Below are 20,235 nucleotides of genomic sequence, written 5' to 3'. Positions count from 1 at the left end.
ATCAGTAAATCTCGCTTTGCGTAGTATGCCGAGAACTTGCGTATTCGAAACGGTAGAATATTCAAGGAGAAAAGTTTCGTCGTTACAACAGAACTCCACTCGCGCTGCAAATTATATGGTTCCCGAACTAGCTATAATAAAACGAGATCGAACGCAAATTATTCCCATAATAATTTTATTGCGAATGCATCTGCGAAATTGAATGTCGATATTGATATTTCGTACATTTAAAGGAATATACAAGCATTCGACAAAGAGATATTCCAATTCCGCCAAATATTTTTTGTTTTTAGAAAGACAATTGCCAATTTTTATTCACAAGCTCCCATAACTATTTTTTTAAAATAAACTTTTTATATGTAGATACACAAATCTCTTAATATTTTTATTTTGTCTAAATATGTATTGACTTCGCGTTCAATGAAAACTGTTTAATAAAGATAGATAAGAAGTTTATATCAGTAATATTTCAAAATAGAAAGTTGACGGGAGAACAAATTGAAGTTATTTTGCTAGCATTTTCTATCATCTATGTTGGTGTTTATCAAACATAACTTTTAACGATTTGTAACTGGGTTTATAACTTTTATAAGGATTTATAACTTATAACAAAATAAGATATTTGTTTAATGTCTGGCGCTAAAATTGGCAGTAGGTAAAAGATGTTTATGCTTAGACAATACAAGCATAATAAAACGGCCTGATGCGACGCGACCGACGAACGTCAACGGCAATAACAACGTATTCAAATTTAAGTGATGCACTTGCAGCGACGAAATTGTCGCGAGATTAAATCCTCTACGATTGTCGTAATCAGATTCAGGTAATAAACTCTCTATCTATAAATCCCCCGCGCTTTGCCTTTTTCCGCATAGTGTTTCTCTCCGTTTGTACCCAACACACAATTTCGTTGTTCGTGCCGTTGCGGCCATCCTCATATATTCCTCCCTCCTCAGAACAATTACTGCACATTTTAATTAAAAATTCTATTAATTCGCCGCGGTTTCATACGAACGACCGCCACGGAACAAACGACGCCGTTCCGAAGTATTAAAAGATAGTTTTAAGGCCGCAGAACCGTTCCCGTGTAATTCCCGTAAGGGAGAAGCCCCGCGTAGAGCCGGTGCACCGCGGAAAACGCTCCCCTCATTTTCTTTTTAATTTCTCCGACTCTTTAACAAAGTGCTAATTCCACGGGGATCTGAGGATCCCCAATGAACGGGAAGTTGTCAGAGTTTCGACCAATTGCGTTCGTGAATACAAAAATGCAACGGTGCGGAAAACTTCGCAGTCCATCGTCGTTTAGAAATTTTTCCTAATCAGGATTAAATACTAACATAATTTCTATTAAAACTGCGTCACTCGAAGAATCGTTGAATAACGAAGACAAATGTCTATCTGTTTTTAGAATATCGGTCAGGTTAAAAATTTACGATGCGCGGTGTAGCGCAATGAAATTACATGCACGGTCGAACGAATATCCTTACCCGCGTGAAATATAGCTTAATTAGCAATTAGCTTGCAAAGTGCATCCGTAACAAAATATGGTCACATCTGAATATCCAATTTACGTATTGATGTATGGGACCGTCAAAGCGTCGACGTAATGTAGATATGAATAATAATTCATCGCCACGCCGGAGAACTATACTGAAACTTAATGCATCTCATTACTGCAGATACCGCGCGCGCGTCACGCCGCCAAAGAAACGTCCGCGCGCTCCGGCGCTTGTGTATATGTCCCGCCAAACGTTTATGTATACGTGTGTATAAGTACGATGTCACCCGGTCCCGGATTTGTAAAGGGGAACATCCTGGCGGCGCACTTAGCACGGATAACGGTACTGTAAGATCCCAGGTTGGAGAACGGCGTAAAGTTTGAGCTTAAAACACAATTTAGCGACAACGTGTCTTCTATATCCACGGCGGAATAGGTAAGATAGTTTGCGGAAACAGGTGGAGCGAGGAAAACTCGTTCAGCGCCGCATCCTTTTCGCCTTGAGAATTTTGCCCTGGGAAAAATGTCCCCCGGAGAAAAATTTTGTTCATCGGTGCATAACAATTAACAGGTATTTGTAATGCTTCGCGCCGTACAAGTATCGTCGACTCTTATTATTTACATATCTTAACAAATAATCTTGTGAGCGTAGGATTTGTTATCCGACCATATAAAGCTTATTTCTATGAATGACCATATTATGTATCGAATTTTTTTATCTTTTATGAATCAAAGCATTTTAATATGGTCAGATTATATCTGCAGATAAGTTTATTTAAATAATAAAACAAAATGAGTTGTAATTACGCGACGCCCGGACAGTGTTTTTGCCAGATTAAACTTACTGTGATTTCACTTGCGTGAAATTACGGTCGCGAAGATAAATAAAAGTTATGACGAAAGTTTGGTTAAAATGATATAGGGAATTGAATCTAATTCATCGGACTCTCTGCGAGACGTACATTACAACAACTTTAGACGCAACTATTTAAAATCCAATTAAATTATAATCTCTAATTAATAAAAACATTGTTCGAGCGTAAAGATATGTTTTACAAATTTTGCATTTTATTATATCAGAATAAATTGCAATTTATAAATTTAAAAAAAAACGTAAAAAAAAACTATTTTAAAACTTTCTCTGAATGAAAAATAAATTACATCGTTTATGTAGCGACATTTTTCAGTTAAAATTAAAAAAATTACTTATTTTTCGCAATTTAAATAAACTATTTGGAACACACCTTCGCATTGCACTATTTATCCATAAATTGCATAAAATAAGAATTTAAATAGAAATTCACGGTAAAATGTGAGATTCGCCGAAATTTCTATCTTTTAATTTCCACGATCGCGAATGAACTTCGAGCAGCGTGTATTTTAGGCGTCCATTGTTTGGCTTACCATCATCGGCGGAAGGGCACCTGCGCGCATTGCGCACCGGTACGATGAGCCAGCAGCCCGCGTGGCGACCGAGGGAAATCCGAACGTCCAACGAAAATCGATTTGGCGAGCCGGCGCGGAGGGAGGCCGCGATACCGGTAATTTGTGACACGCGATCTCGCACCGAATGAAAACTTGATGCCGTCACGTGGATCTGGCTGGCGCCACGCAGACGTTTCGGTTATTTCATCGAGTTCTCTACGGTTTCCATACGTGCGCGCACCTGCCGTTTTTTTTTTTTTTTTTTTTTTTTGCGCCCCATCTGCACCCCCTCAGCAAGTCAGAATCTTATATGTACGTTCATGCTCTCGTGACTTTATATCAAAGATTGGTAACATACCATAATGCTATAATATCATGCATGATACTGTTCAAATCTATGTTCTTGACTTCCGTTAAAAACGGTCGTAAAAATATAAGGGATTAATAATGTCGATGCACAGCTAATCATTTGTATAATTCCCAATATGTCATTATATCCATATAAATATGTCGATAAATTTAATCCTAATTAAATCCTATTTAAACTTAGTAATCGATAATCATATTTATCATACGATTTTTCTCTATATAAAGTCATTGATATTAATTAATAATGAAATAAAATTTTAAACACGAATGTTCACGGCCGAACGGCGTCGTCACTGAAACCAACGATTTCCCATCAAATCGAGCTCGTCGGGCAATTTTTAATCTTTAATCTGTAAGTAACTGTTAAGCATATTTTAAGTGTGACAAAGAAGGAGCCTCGCAAGGATGTTCAACATCACGAGACGCGATTTTACGCACAAGCTGTAACGCAGGTAACGAGTTACCCGTAAGTGTGTGCAACGCATTACACGAGCGTGCATGCAGATATGTATTGCGGCCGACAATCGCATGCTCGCACAAAGGATCCCATTAGACGGTACGAGCACGCAGATCCTGCCCTTTGAACGTACGCAAATCAGTGACAAGTCGCGTACGAACAGGCACTCGAGGAACGGACTACTGCGGTACATCAAGGCACTAGGCATGTCCAACGTTCCTATTCGCCATCCTTCTGGAAACGCTCGTCTTGCCCTCCAGGAGAAACGGCCGACGGTGACACGGTGTAAATGGGTTTTCGATCGCTTTGGCGAGAGAGAGAGAGAGAGTGCACAGTGCACGTGGCCCGCGCGACCTCTCGTAAGAACGAAGAATCGGCCGCGGAACAGATCTGCGTGAATGACCGACGAGTTAAATTGGCGAGTAATGGGAATCGTGATAACTTCGCCCGACTATTTCAGTTCGACACGTCTATTTCTGTTTTAAAGAACATGACCAACCCCTTCATTTTCATTATAACGTTGATAACGTTTGCGGTTAAGCGCGCCGAGTAAACACGTGAAATAGACGATTTCGCTTTCTCTCCTCGCGGATAATTTTTAATTATCCGTGAAGGACACTTGATGGGTAAAACATGCGATTTCACTGGAAGGGTAATAATGATCAATCAAACGGTGGATACCCGAAGGAATTCGATTGTGTTATGTGTGTACAAGTTACTATAATATTAATTATTCGCGCGCGCCATAAAAGCGTGAGCAAATTCAGATTTGGAGCTGAACAAATGTCGCATTTGTAGCAGTGTTTGGCAATTAACCGCGCGGTTATACGCGAGAATAGTCGCTTTTCGCGTAACAATAGTATCCTACTATTCACGAATAAGTCACTTACATGCTCCGTTTCCGAAATAATATGTCTAATTGAGATATATATACACGTCTCTTTTATAAGAAACATGAGATTCCCTGTAATGTAACCGAAGTTTAATTAATTAAAGGACGACGACGTACAATACGATTTAATGTAATTCCCGTTAAAACGATACTATTTTGAATGACATTTCTGTTACTTCTGAAAGTGATTTTAACAATCGTGTTTAAACGTGTTTTCGAGTGATTCTATTGAGTTTCGCGAGAAAATGATCATAAAATTTATCTCGTATTAATTTTATCTATTCGCTTGACAGATATACAGTATTATACAATAATATGCAATAAAATATTTAAACGAGCAGTTAAGTGAAACGGGAAACGTTCGATAGGTAACTGAAAGAACCATTTAGAATATATATATATATGTATATAAATTTTCCGAGGGAAATAAATTGTTTCCCTTTACGGCAAATTGAAATCCGGCGGATATCGTCTGTTAATACGATGTCGCATAATATCCAAGCGAAATTAGACTTTAAGGACGAGAACGGCGCTCTCGCAAGCCCAGAAATCTCGTTTCAAGAAAAAGTGGACGGTCTGTGACAGTGGAAAATGGGATTTCGATCGTTCGCGGGACACCAAGCTGCCGCTGAAGAACGAGCTGTGGCCAGCTGCGGTGGATCGTAAAGTAGAACGGGTGGACCAATCAGAATGGGAGAAGAAGACAAAGACCTTCTTCCCTCCCTGTAATATTAAGCCAGGATATTAAACGTCCACAACGTTGAGGCGTTTCCGGTTGGACTCTTGTCGTCCTTTTTTCTCCCCAAAGAAATAAAGGAAAGGTACACACCAAGACACGACTGCCGCGCCGCCGTAGAATTTAGAGTGACGCGCTTCGTGACGTAAACCCGAGTATAACTTGCAGCAGGACAATATAGTGAGAGGTCGTTGTCTCGCGCGAACGGCATGCGTGCTAATCCTTAGAAAAAGTAGGACTTTGCAAGGCAATTTCTCATCTCCAGGAGAAGATACAAAATAACGGCTTTTAACGGCTGCGTCTACGTTAACCGGACGGTGTAAGTGTAAACCACCGACAGTCCCTGTATAAAAAGTATTGTCTACTCTGTCGCTGTATAAAAAGTAACTGTCGACACTTCACTCGCTACTGCGCGCGGCCACTCCGAGAGCTTTACTGTCCTTTGGAGGAAAAACGCGAAAAAAATCGGCCGCACGGAACGCTCTCGCGAATAAACTTCCGGAATCCTGCTAACGACCGCGACGCTTCGCGCGACTTTCAGTAGCGCGCGCGTCTCGATTTCCAAACGACGGAGCCGGGCACAGTCACGGATGGCAGTTTTATACTACATATATATATACATATATAGGTATATGTTATGTGTACGTATACTCTGTGGCACGTACGGCCAGGGATATCGCGAAGGATTAAATGGGGCGAGGATATCGTGAAGTGAAGCCGGTCGGGCGGGCGAGATCGAAGAAAACGCCGGCTGCGATTATTTGCGAGAGACACCGTTCAGACTCGAGTGCCACATACGTTCGCAGGGAGAGAAATAAGAAAACGCGAGCGGGCGTTTCGGGAGATAGCCGAGTGAGTTTCATGACGATAATCAAATAGCACGGAGCGAAGAGAAGGGGCGATGCCCGAAATATATGGGGCATTGGCAGCGAGGGAAAAAGGAGAGAACCCAACTTCCCGAGATGTCGTAAAGTCGCGCGCGCGCGCGAGAGGTGCAGAAGAGTTAGGAGCGTAACGGGAGAAACGATTCAAGGAGTACCAAAGAGAAGCGAGTGAGTCGAGGAATACGATAGAGAGTATGAGAGTAGCGAGGTCGATGAGTGCGCGCGCGCGCGCACACACATGACATGCATCGAAATCTTTTGGGCAATCAAGTTTTTAAAGAGCTGATCGGGGAGAAAACCTTATTTTTTCATTATCTGCGCTTTTGACGTAAAAAAAATGCTTCGTACGCTGGGTTACTATGTAATCTGTCTAGCTTCGTTAACGGAAACCGTTCGTACGTTCGTTGTAGTCATAGAAAACGGAACGTGATCGATCGAGGCGACGGCTTGTACACAAACGCCCTCGGTACAAGCAAATGTGAGACTCTCTGCGTTGGCAGATCTCCGTTGATTTTCAAAGTTACGAGAACGTACTAATTTATCGACCACAAAAGAAACTAGTTGGATCGAGTTAATTACGAGTGTACGACAATAGACCGTCATACCAAAGATGTAATTTACGTTAATGTCGCCGACGTTTTGTTAACGCAGACGACAATAACTCTAACATAACGGTCATTTGTGTTTCCTGCAATATGACCAGGTAGTTTCAAACACATTTCAAATGAATTAGTTTAGAGTTTACAAATTTAAGGATAACCTAAATACGAATAAATGAAGCTCAAGCCCTGTGAAATAATTATACTCAATTATTTAATATCTATTGATTTTTCAGAGTCAAGCAGGAGTTAGATTAAGATTATTTTTAAATTCTGAAGTATAAAAAGAAGATAATCAGACAAATGGTTTTATAATATAGAATTGTCTATTTTGAACTGCTCAATTTTATCAAAATGTTACTGAAAAGTAAGCATAAAAGAGGAAAAAGTACGAAAGTAGTCTATCGTAAAGGGAATACTGTTTCTTTAGGATAACTCATTCATATAGTTAGAGATAATCACCGAAGTTGGAGATAATCCAACTTGAATGGGAGACTTTATATGAGCCACCTTACTCGGTCATCTTTCTAGATTATCATTTATTTCTGGTCCTTAATAATAATAATCTGCGTGGAAAGATATTTAGGAATGACAGGGAGCTACTAAACTAATCTAACCATAAGAACTTTCTTCTGTTTCAAAAATAAGGATTTTTATGGAAAGAAGAAATGTTTATAACCAAGAAAAGATCGTTGAGAGAGAGAGAGAGAGAGAGAGAGAGAGAGAGAGAGAGAATCAAATGAAAATCTTCGATAAATAAAATTATATTCAATATAAATTGTTCTCTTTTTTTTACGACTATCAGAAATGATAAAAACTTTTAATTATCTGGCACAGAGACTTCTTTTTAAAAAGATAAGCATGATTAAACAAGCAATTAAGAGAAAATTAAAGAATCCAGCTTTACTGTCTACTGCCGCCAACATTCGTCGTCGCGTCGACGAGGGCGACGAGTACATTCGACGATTAGCCGCAGTGAAATATGATAGCGCCGGAAATCTACAGACAAGTGGAACAAAAATAAACCAGGTGCGAGACCGTTCGCGAGCGTTGGAATGATAATCTGTAACGAAGTAGCCTGATACGGCACGCGGCGAGAACACAACGATTGCTCCAAGCGCGGGCGTGAGTGTAGCTAGGGGAAAAGTTGCGGCGGCACAAGGATAGAACACTAATTAATTGGGGTTAAATAACTGACTGTAAAATACTTGGCGTGTCGGACTTGCGCGCGCGCATAACGAGATTCGGGAATGAATTGGCGGGCAGCCTCGCGGCAGTAGTGAAGAGTTTAGCCCGAGTCGGGTGAGCGACCACGGAGGGTAAGTAGGTACCTTTAATGAGGTTGATAATGGTGGTTATATAGTCCTCCCTCCTCCCTCCCCCCTGCCCCTCTTGGCCCAATAGCTCGCCCACCCGTTTGCTCACCTTTCTTCCCGCCGTTACTCATTGATTTCGCGGCGCAGCGGAGTTAATCGGGCCACGAGAATTTCGTATTTCAGCGGGTTTTCAGCCTTTACTCGAGGTTAAACACTCGCCCAAGAAGAGTGCCGTTAATTGGATACCCCGATTCTACCACCGCTTGTCCGCCGACACGCTGGAAAACCAGACCTCCATCGGCTTACGGCGGCAACGAGCGATTCCATTTTCCGCATAACGGTTCCCGGGGAGTGATAGCGACTCTATCGTGCGCCGCGATCGTGAACGGAGTCATTCCGTGCTCAAGATAATCTTCGATTCTGCTGAACTGTCGTTCGAAATCCTATGATCTGGCAGGGAAGAGGGAGACAATAGAACTGGGTCGAGTAAACTCGGGAAGGAACGCGCGGTATGGTCTTCGTTTAAATAGTCATCGTGTTTGGATGAGCAATTATCACGAACGCTTTTGCCCCGCGCGCCGACTCACTTGTAAAAACACTCCTCACGCGCGTAACTTTCTTAAGATGCGACACCGCGTCGCCGTGACACGCGCGCCCGCGCGCGTTAGGAATGAATAATCGAGTGTTCTTCATTCGAACGCCTCCCCTACGCGCCAAAGGGTGTAATGCGCCGTGACTAAAGCGCGCGAGAGACTCACGTCGCGGAAGACGCGTAAACAGCGGCGGCGTTAGTGTAAAATGTCGAGGAAAACAAGGTCTTACCCGTCCTACCTCTCGGTCGTTGTCTAAACAGCGCGCCGGCGAATAAATTCATTTGCAAACGGAAACCGTGGGGCACGCGGTCATTAGAATCCGCGCGAATTGTCAAACCGGTCGTAACGCGAGCATAAAGGCGAACCCCTCACTCGGAATCAACACACGCCGCCGGTCCGAGCAAGTTCGAATCCGCGCTCGGGCAACAACAATTTGAGGAATAACTCGCCGACGCGGACGACGAGGATATATACAGTTGAAGTCCGCTCGGGCGTAAATGTGCGGCGCAGCGTCGTGAAAGTTGTGTCCGCATCTCGATCATCTCTCAAACGGCGCGTATATTCGAGACACACATACACAAACTTCGACACGCCGGACAGGGGGGTGCGGACGAGTTTATTTATTTTTATTGACACTAAAAGAACCGTAAAGAGATGCGCACCTGATTACGCGAGCGTTATTCTATCGCCCGTGCCCGAAAAATGCAACTTTGTGAAAAAAAATTCGAGCGATCCGGATCACGATCGTGTGCGCGCTTTCGAAAGCTATGGCGATCACGCGCCCGTCTCGGTCGGTGGCCGAGCGCGCGCGTGTGGATCTTTCATAACTCGGTTTTGTGATTTATTGCGACCTCGGTGATTTTTCATCGAGCAGCCTACGAAATAAAGTGATTGATTGCGCGCGAGAAGGAGCGATGGCGAATGCGGTTGAGCGCGCGCGAGAGAGAAAGAGGGAGAGAGAGAGAAAGAGAGAGAGAGAGAGAGAAAGAGAGAGAGAGAGAAAGAGAAGAGATATATTTGTCAAGATCTCTCTCTGGGTGGATCGTTAATTTACGATTGTTAATTCGCGAAAGAGTTACCACGCTGCGGGAGCACGAAGACGAGTTCAGTTCAGACAAGCGATAAATTTGCGTGATATATGATATATACAGTTATTAATGTTTTGTTAATTAGTAATAAGGATCACAGAGAGAGTTAGTACAATGGCTTTGTTGTTAATGAGATCTTTGAATAAAGCAGAGAAAAATACAATTGCCATCGGCAATTTTTATATCCATTTCTGAAGTATTCCATTTATTTGCGCTAACGACATATTGTGTAAATTATTTAAGAATAATTTTTTTTTTTAGTTCCTGTTTTGAGATGTAATTTAAGAAATTTAATCTTCTTTGGGTGGAAAATTCTGACTCTTCGTGTACTTATGACATGAAAGATATTTATACCAAAAGGAATTAAATCGCATTTGTAAGATTTCATTAAAACAACGATAAGATTCAAATAACGAAAGTAATGAAATATTTATTTAAAAAATAGTATATTTATCAAAATTCTCATTATTTTATAACATCTTGTAATTGTCACTATAAAATGTAATAATAATAAGCAAAATACAACTATTTATTTCAAATAAATGTTTGCATTTGCATATGAAACGTTAATTAACATAAAAAGGTACGTAAAATAAATAAGCAAGCTGACTAAAATCTCTCGCATTTATTTTCACAATAAATATGAATTTTTGGGCTACTTTAAAGTAAATTTTTTGTATGATAAAAATATTACAATATTAATAATTTTTATATACAATGGTGTATATGTATGCAAAAAACCACAAATTTTAACAAATTAAATAAATCTTTCTCATAAAAAAATTTTTTTAAGGTAAATTAAATTTTATCGCTTAATATTAAACTCATATATTCTGAAGAAAGTAATACATGTTCACTTCATAAAATATCATTTTTAAAATTTATTAAATCATTGCAGATTTAATACGTAGAGTAACTCAAGATAAATCTGCCGTGGAAAACCATATCAAAATGTAATACTTAAATAATATGAAAAATAATCAAAGCAGGACAACGAAAAAGTGTAACTAATGTTTATTATAGATCAGCCATGACATTTTCCCTGATACGAAAATCACATATAGTTGTGAGAAACGAAAAAACAGTGCAGTGTCAGAATTACGGAAGCGATATTATGTCGTAGGCCGCGGCGCTGAAATGCGGCATTGATAAATGCTCCTTTTTTCTTCGACGAACGTCGTTAGCGTTGCCCTGCGATACATCATTGCTAATTAGCCATTAAACTTTTGCAACGCGCAAATCCTTAGCATGATCTAAAGAGGATGAAGAATTACACATATCTGACTCAGAACACGCCATTGAAAAAGAGATAAGGGGAAAGATATGGGGGGAAAAAAATCTGCAACATTAAGCTTGTAAGCAATCAGATTGCAGTTAACGCGCGCGTCCGCAATATATCTATTATATTTGCCAGAGGAAAATCAGAAGCTTGCGAGTCAACATAAAAGTCATATTGACTTTCGAATTGATTTTAAACGTGAAATTTCGCGTTCTTGCTACACATTATATCTAAATACCTTGATTCGATACTGTATCTCTATTTATAACATTTCAAATAAATACATCTACGTTAATTGCTGTAATATTAATAACTTTTGTGATGTCGTATATATTTCAAAAATATTTAAATAGATACTGTATTTTCATTTATATTAGCATATCAATTGCATAATAATTGCATCTATGTTAAGTGTTGCGATATTAACTTTTGTGGCATCATATTTCAGAAATATTTAAATACATGTTTCAGAAATATTTCGCTTAAAGGTGCCAATTCATGAGACGCTGAAAATGAGCGTCAACAAGGTGAACGTAGTGGTTTCGCTTTGACGCTAGCGTCAAAGAAATGAAGTTGAATTTATTTAATATTCAGCGTAGTGTCTCTCTCTCTCGCTGAATCGTCGTTAATCGTCCCAGTACAATCAAACATAGACTTCGAAATACGTAAAATATTAATTATTTTCAAGTAATATCTGCAAGTAATAATATTTTATGGATACATATATAAATAAAAGATATTATTTCTGAAAATTTTTACTTGCTGAAAATGAGCGTCCAGCGTTAACGTGAAAAGGCACCTTAATTTTTTATAATAACAAATGCAAATCAATTTTTCATAATAATTCAATCAGTCTAATCTAAAGATATTGCCTGTTTTCACTCTAATGATATCTCGAATCACATATATGTCTCGAAGTTACATTAACAATCTTATTTAAATATTTAAATAGACATTTAACAAACATTTTAAATAAAAATATTCAATAGATATGGTTTATATAAGCTGATTTGAGATTTTATACATTACATATATGCAAGATACATCGGTAATATATACATAACGAGAGCATATACTGCATCAATCAGGGTTAATAAGTATATTAAAAGTATACACGCAGGCGCGTGTATAGTTTTACAAAATAGCCGATAAGAAATACGTGAGATTGTTAACAGAGATGTGCGTATATATCCGATTGGCGACATATTGTTATAAACATCGTTACGAAGGTATGGTAAAACCGCGGTGATCACGATAACAGGCATTCGTAAAGGTCGCGAAACCGTAAAATTGAATTAAAATCGATGACAACGTTCGCTTCGCCATAATTCCCAATAACGTTACTGTTAACACGTTGCGCGTTTTTTTCGTCTGTTCGATGTAATGATCCAATTTCGTCCGTGTTCCCCGGCACGTCAGGTCGATCGTAGGAGGACAAGCATGCGGCCGATATATGCGCGCAATGGCCGTTTGCGTGACAATTAGGAGACAAATACAGAGAGCCAATAGCGGAGCGGTGCGTGCAATTCGTTTCATCGTCGTCGTCGTCGTCGTCATCGTCATCGTCGAAAAGCACCCTCTCGCGTCGCAACACGCGGGCAGATCTGCCGCTGCGAGAAGTTAAAAGGTCGTTAGCTGAATTCGCAGTAGCGAACTCAAAACGCCGCCATAATTTACGCGGCCGTGTCCCACTCGACCCCGTCGTGAGATCGTATCACCTCGCAGGTGTCTAGCCTGCATTCTCGCGGAGGGACATGCACACGCAAGCACGGAAACGCTGTTTAACAATTCCATTCTTGCCGCGAGAAAACGTTTCGCTTAACCCCCCGTCGGTTCTCTGTGAAGCTAACTCCCATGCGAGTTTATGGAACAGAGTAAGTCTTCAATTCTCTCGCGCATACCTCACTGTTTATACCTACCTAGCTAATTTTCGTCCTACATTATACGTATAAAGGAAAACATTTCTTTCGGCAAGAATTGATATTTTTGTACACAAATCTCGAGTAAGATCAAAAGATGTATTGAATAAAAATTAATTAATTAATCTTGAATAATAATCATACATAGATTATTATCTTTAAATTTCTAATATTATTTTATATAAAGAGAAAAGCGGGCGGTAAATCTGTGAACCAATTTATTTATTATAAGCTTGATAATATCACTGTTAGATGCATAAAGATTTTATCAGCCAATGGCTTATTTAAGTCGTTAGCTTAGGAGTGAAAGCGCGCTCGTGTTGTACATACACCTACGCCAAGGGCGTGAAAGAAATTAATTTCGCGATAGCACCGAGCTAATTGTGAACTGTACTTTGATGTCGCCCTCGATATATCACGATGCACCGAATGCATAAACGTATCGCTGCTCTCTATCCTAATGAGTTTCCCGGGCGCTGCATATCTTACCATCGCATTGTCTCTACGTTCTTAGCGCATGCATCTACAAAACATTTGGAAAATCGCATTAGAATGTTAGTGCCTTTAACACTGACTTCATACATCTGTATACTTGTAAAACGCCTATATTACTTGCCGTGATTATACTTAATGAAAAATGTGATCGAATTTTGTATAACATATAAAAACTGGAACATATATATATATAGGATCCAAGAAGTTCACATATTACTCCACAATTTGAATAAAACTTCATTTAATAATAGCATTAAAATATGATAAGTCGCAGATAAGTTAAGCAGCTTCAAAAATAATACCGTCCTCGATAAGTACCCCACTCAACTTTAGTGGCGAGCTAGACGAGGATAAAATAATTAAAAGGCTTTATACGCCAAAACTTACTTGTTGAAATTTAAGATAAACTTTTATAGTCTCGTAATAAAAATACTATTTCAGTATACATATACTGTGTAATACGTCACGAAGTGTCGTATTATTTTCTGACAAACGAAGACACCTCATAAAGGTTAGACTGTATTATTTTTTTCGGTGAAAAGTTAAGAATATTCTGCATGTACGTATAATATTCAATCCTAATATTATACAATTCATAATCGTAAATGAAAAGGGTGGGAAATACATTTTAAGATCAGAAATAGGAGAAACATAATTCGCAGCTTATCGTTTTTAGAAAGCTTCCATCGTAAGCGAATAGCGTTGATGCACTTTGGTGCAGTGGACCGCGCGCACGTGTCATTATACATTCCTCTTTGCTCATGCCAAAGGTAGGTGCATGAGAAATAGCGGTGCGTGGAACGGAAAAAACTGAGAACCGCACACGTACTGAAGATAGAGTGTGCAAAAGCACGTACATATATATATATATATATATATATATATATATATATATATACATGTGTTGCCTGCGCGCATATTTATCTAACGTACGCGTTCGTATTTCGCTACTACGAGATTTCGAAGCGCGAGGCACGGAATTGCCAGTTTAATACCGATTCTGCGTACAAACACACGGGGGTGTGTCGACAGTGGTTTGCTGTTTGCGAATTAGGTGCAATCAAATGCAAAATCACACTGGCAAATATCACACGATTTACCAATCACAGACTCCCGCAATTAATTGCTTGGCGCGATATGCTATTAGCAAAGACTATTTCACTGCGCTGAGAATCTGTCGGATCCCTTGAAGAATCTGTAATACACACTCCGAGATTTTGTCATATTTCGGCAACCCCACAATATTTTTATATTGATTATTCATTACTTAGATCGCTGCTGTATTATGTATTTAATGAATTATTACATTTCATACGCGATGTACAAAAATAAGCAAACAGATAAAAATTAATAAATGTCACATATACGTTTCGTACTCATATTCATCTTTTAGACATATTCCTTTATTTAGATTTAATTGAATTTTTCATAATAAAGGATATAAAAATTATAATATTATCGCAACAATTTAATTTTCAAATTAAAGTTTTATAATTAAGTCTTCAATTAAATAGCTGCTCAATTAGAAGATGACTATATCTACAATTAACCACGACGGAAGTTCTCGAAATCCCCTTATATAAAAAGATTTATTTAATTGAAGAACTTTTGTGTTATCGAGATGTTGACTTTCTATATAAATAATCTCTTATCAGATAATATAATTTCGGTAAAAGAGTAAGAGATTTCAGTCTCATTAAAAAGTCAAGCGTAGTTAATTCGGTAGAAATTATAGTACGTATTAATAAAAGCACGTTGGCAAAAGAAGAAACTTATAGCAGGTGTAAGTCGTTTCTAGGGTGAATAAAATATAGCCTGCGCGTCAATCATGCGCCGTCGAGCTATCACCTCGAAATAGGAAATGTGCGGTAATTGTTCCGCTCACCCGAGTTATGTATTTAACAAATCAAATTGCTCCTTCCGTGAATTGACGTTTCGCCTTTAAGGAGAGCACTCGTTTTAACTATTAATTTAGCCTTTCCATTATCGAATTGCTCGTGACCTGTACAATCAATTTAGACTGTGAATGAGAGTGGCGTAATAAACGGTTAAAAACACACAATGTCGCGCGTTTAATAACTGCTGATAAATGTGATCGTGAAAAAAAGTCTGTAGAATTGATCGGGCCAACCATTTGCCACATTTTTCTTGTATAAGCAGAATACAACAGATATATTTCTCATGACTTCAAGTGCACGCCGCAGATACATTGATTTAAAATAGCAATGACAGTTTAAGGCCAGATGAATGATACTACATAAATACTAAACATGATATTATTTGAAAGGATACTTTCCACAGTGTTATTTGCAAGTATAGTTTATTAAAAATCTGGAATATTTTGTGATCAATTTATACTATTTTGTTAATGAAAATAGTTTGCGTATAATAAAGAAATTCGAATGGCCTAACAGTTTGTAACATAAAAAAATCTAATTTTACAGTAGAAATTTCTACTTTACTGATTGTTTAAATTCTCAGTACTTTCGATATTTTTATTTCATCTATTAATCTTCATAACGTACGGATACGAAAATAAAATATTGTGATATAAACAGCGATTTTTACGATAACGAAATACAAACTAAATTTCAGATATGTTTTTATAAGATACCGGTATTATTGCAAGCAAGGCAAGTTAGTATTTAATTGTTTTGATCGTGGTTATAAAACTTTCAAAGATATACAAATTTAATCGAATGCCCCACAATCCATAAAAATATATAGGCTGGTATTCATAGTCGGATCTTATTTTAAAACTGTCTTAAGTAATGTCTTAAGATGCTAATACGGCTCTGTGATTGATTCATATAACATCTTAAGATCATATTTAAGACGCTCTTAAATATAAGATTCGACTATGAATACCGGCCATAAAAAGAGAGAGATATTGATATAATAAATGCTTGGTAAAAAATGCTCACGCGAGTAGTGTTCGAATAATCGTGCTAATTCGCAAAATGCATAAAATACGCTTGAATCCAGACTGTCTGTTTTATTTGTGCACGATAAAAATTTCGCTCCGGCGTGGCGCGTCGTGCATAAATTAGGGCTGTATAAGGGCCTCCGCACACGAATTGGCCTCATGTCTCCTTAAAAATGACAGTATTACGGTTCGAAAATACTTAGCGTAATTGGTGAATTCTTACGGTACGTCTTACGTTACGGCTATTGCATATTGTGTATAGAGGACTTAACAATTTTAAAAATCGTAAGTCACAGTCTCTAGCGCGCACGGCTTTCATCGATATCTCTTTGCGAGAGGCATTCCAGCGTAAATAACTCACGTGACGACTAGATTTAAAGGAGCATGTGTTTATTATCGGCCTTATCGAATTGCCTTATCAAGGTGCGATGTGACGTGACCCGAGAACGCGGATTAAAAAGCGTCAAGCCTCTCTCATTCGACCCGGCTGCAACTAATGCGGGACTAATTCGGGCGGTAAGAGGCGGCCAATTAACGGGCGGGCGAGACCAAGTGGATTTACGGAGCCTTCGGTCGACGGCGTGATAATTCGACGTTAAGTCATTAGCCCGCGCGATTACAGCGCAGGGCGCGTTTAATGGCGCCGGCGTATTTCACTGGCACCTAATCCCGCTGGCGTCCCACGTGCCGACGCGCGGCGGCGGCGGTGGCCACGCCGCGGCGTCCGGAAATCTCGCGATTACCTCCCTTTAAATTTTCTGCCGTTTGTCCCGCCATCGCGAGACGTACGAGTAATCGCGCCCGGGCCGGAGCGCGAATAAACGGATGATCGCCGGCGCGATCTACGCAAGGTGTCCTAGCCGACGGCTGAAGAACCCATTTCCCAGCCGACCGGTCGAGAAAGAGGAGTAATTATTATCACGCAAAAGGATAAGGGAAAGTTTGCTGGGCTAACTTCCGCCCGTGATAATTTATACTTGCCACGATTCGCCATAGGAACGATTGCGGCGGGGGGTTTGCGCGCGGCCAAGAGGGAACGGAAAAGAAGTAGGACCGATGTGTGCGCGAAAGAAAGAACAAAACAGATAATGAGATGGCACAACGCCGACTCTATGCGTTCCCATTTGAATGCGCACCCTCACACCCACTTTTGGTTACTTCCCGTTTACCATTTACGGCAGACACTAGCTGGCTAGCGACCGCGATTTCAATCGATGCGAGGAAACTTTTGGAACAAAAGATTTTTCGTTTCCGACATCATCAGTAATGTTGATTCGAAAGATCAACGCCCCAGTGAAGAAAAATTGAGCGAGGAGCCTTGATGGTTGTGTGTTTGTGGTTACAGACTCGTCGCAGAAATTTTTACGATCGAACAACGTATCCCACGATCGCAATCAATGGAATAACATAAACTCGCTTTGCGATACCGCATTACGATCGTTCCCGCGGGATCGGAGCAGAGCTCCTGGCGACAAAGCGACGCGACTCGTCGTGACGTGAGGCGATACAGCGGGATAGGCGACTCGATCGTGGCCAATCTCGTTCGTTTAAATTACGGCCGGCTCGTAATCACCTACTGACTTTTATCATCCACGTAATAAACAAACCGCAATCGTAAAATCCGACCGTAAAATTTCCTCGGAGGAAATACCCGCGAGAGGAAGAGAGAGAGAGATAGGGAGAGAGAAAGAGAGTGCACGGTTAAATACGCAGACGTCGTGCGGAAAAGTCATAAAAACAATGCAACGAGCTACCCCTTTTTCCCTGTCGCTCACAAAGATCTCGATCGCGAGGGCCCTTCGAGCTTGGCAGTGGTTTCGATCGCGCGACGGTTCTCGTCGGGGACGGCTAAGATGAAATTCATCGAGAGGGGAAAATGTTATATTGCATAATTGCGTAAAGTGCGTAACGCTGATTCGGATCGTGCAGAATCGGTGCGGGGAAAGTCGTGCGTCTTGCCGGGGGGGGGGGATGAATTATTTTTACCTGATGACGGATCGTTCAGCGCGGATACCCATGTCGCGACGCAGAACACCGGGATCGCGAGAACGGGGAGCATGTTGCTACGTCGACGACGCGGCTACGTCAACTGAGGAGTAAACGCGCCGGGCGCCGCGACGCTCACCGTCGCGACGCGGTTCCGCTTTGCCGCCAACCACGCGGGCGCCTGCGTGCTGCTGCCTCGTTCCGTGCGTCCTGCACATACGCGACTCCGCGTCGTCCGCGGTGAGCCGAACGGACCACGGCGAGGAGACGCGGAAATATCTCTGTTTACTATCAAACGCGATACAAACTCGAACGCGACGAAGCGCAAACGTGACGCAATTGCGTTTCGCCGCGTACACATGTTCGGCGAAAGGGAGAAGTATACGTGCAGTCATACATACACGGGATGCATGCGAACGCAAGATGTACGGTACATAACAATCTCGTTATTACTTCCTTGAAAAACTTTGGAACATATTGAGACTTCCTCGAATCGAAAATATCTGCATATCTTTTCTTGAAGTAGGTATGCATGTATATGGTAACAGTTTTTCTTGTCAAAATCTATCAAAATGTCTAAAGAGATTTGTCTATTACCGAAAACAATTGAGCCTCTCAGAAGATAAACTAATTGACTTCATAAAATTAAAAGTAGAAAAAGTTGATGAACAATGTGCTCCAATATTAAAATTAAGAATTTATTAAAAAGTGGAATTGATAAGTTTTGCTTTTGAGACCATCAATTACTAATGTTTGCCACGTTCTATATTCATTATATTAATAATTAATAACATGCAAGTTTAATATCATGCAATTGGCTTTCACGAGACTTTTCAATAAAAAAATTTCAACGTTTATTTAAAAAAAAATTGTTTAAATACTTTATATTAATCAATTTAAAAACTAAACGTAAAAACATTTGAAATTTTACTCGTATATCTAGTTTCTTTTTCTTAAATTGAAAATTGATAGATAACCTTTTTTATCAAATAAATTTTACAACAATCAATAATTACATGTAAAATTATATTTGTTTTACGAAATTAAGATTGTTACTGGAGTTGTGATTAATATACATTTTTTTCTAATTTATATAGAGCCGTACGCAAGAAACAAAACTTGTCTAATTGTAAGTCCACTTTGATTAACGAGAACACTTGTCGAAAAAGCCGAGAAAAAGCGAGTTTGTAGGTAATTACTTTCGCAATAATTACATTGCCTTGTAATCATTCTAACGATCTTATTTTGCTCCGCATTTGCTTCTTGTTTAGCACGGATGAATTTTTAAGTATTTTGATATTCATTTCACGTTTAATTAATTGCTATAGTTTAATAAATAGTTATTTAGTTATTGTGGAAAACTTTTTTTTTTATTTTTCAGACAAATATGCTATTTTTATCAAACTTGAAGTAGCGACTTCTAATTTCATACATTCGATAAATGTAATTGTTTGAAATATCCACATTAAAATATTGCTTGTCGTTTACGTGTCATCTACATTAAGCTAAGAAATCGTATTAAAACTCCAAAAATATCAGAACAAATACAAAGCAACGATCGATGAAATACAAAGCAGTTTATCGACGCATTGTTACGGAAAACAATCATTTGTTTTCACTGCTTCTCGTAACTTTCTACGCTTCGATGCATCAGCGAATTGTTCACTTTACCACCCGTAGCGTGATACGTATGCAATATTGCTTTTTTTCATATCCATATAGTTTTTTTGTCACCATTTCTGCCGAGCCGATTCGCGATGCACGTTCATGCAG

At 39.6% G+C, this 20,235-nt stretch overlaps 1 protein-coding gene across 1 annotated transcript in view; it reads right to left on the bottom strand.

Annotated features, from left to right (window-relative positions):
* The window catches only part of LOC143905497 (protein amalgam), a 91,472-nt gene extending 72,892 nt beyond the window's left edge, over window positions 1–18,580 (bottom strand). The window contains exon 1 of the mRNA XM_077420943.1: window positions 18,463–18,580. Within this exon, the coding sequence (XP_077277069.1) occupies window positions 18,463–18,535 (73 nt within the window). The 5' untranslated portion in view covers window positions 18,536–18,580. The remainder of the gene's footprint in view (window positions 1–18,462) is intronic.
* Between the last annotated feature and the right edge of the window lie 1,655 nt (window positions 18,581–20,235).

This window comes from Temnothorax americanus, unplaced genomic scaffold, assembly GCF_048541705.1.
Source record: "Temnothorax americanus isolate GAGA-0224 unplaced genomic scaffold, ASM4854170v1 Scaffold62, whole genome shotgun sequence".
Taxonomy (NCBI): domain Eukaryota; kingdom Metazoa; phylum Arthropoda; class Insecta; order Hymenoptera; family Formicidae; genus Temnothorax; species Temnothorax americanus.
This window is presented reverse-complemented; position numbering and strand designations above follow the sequence as displayed.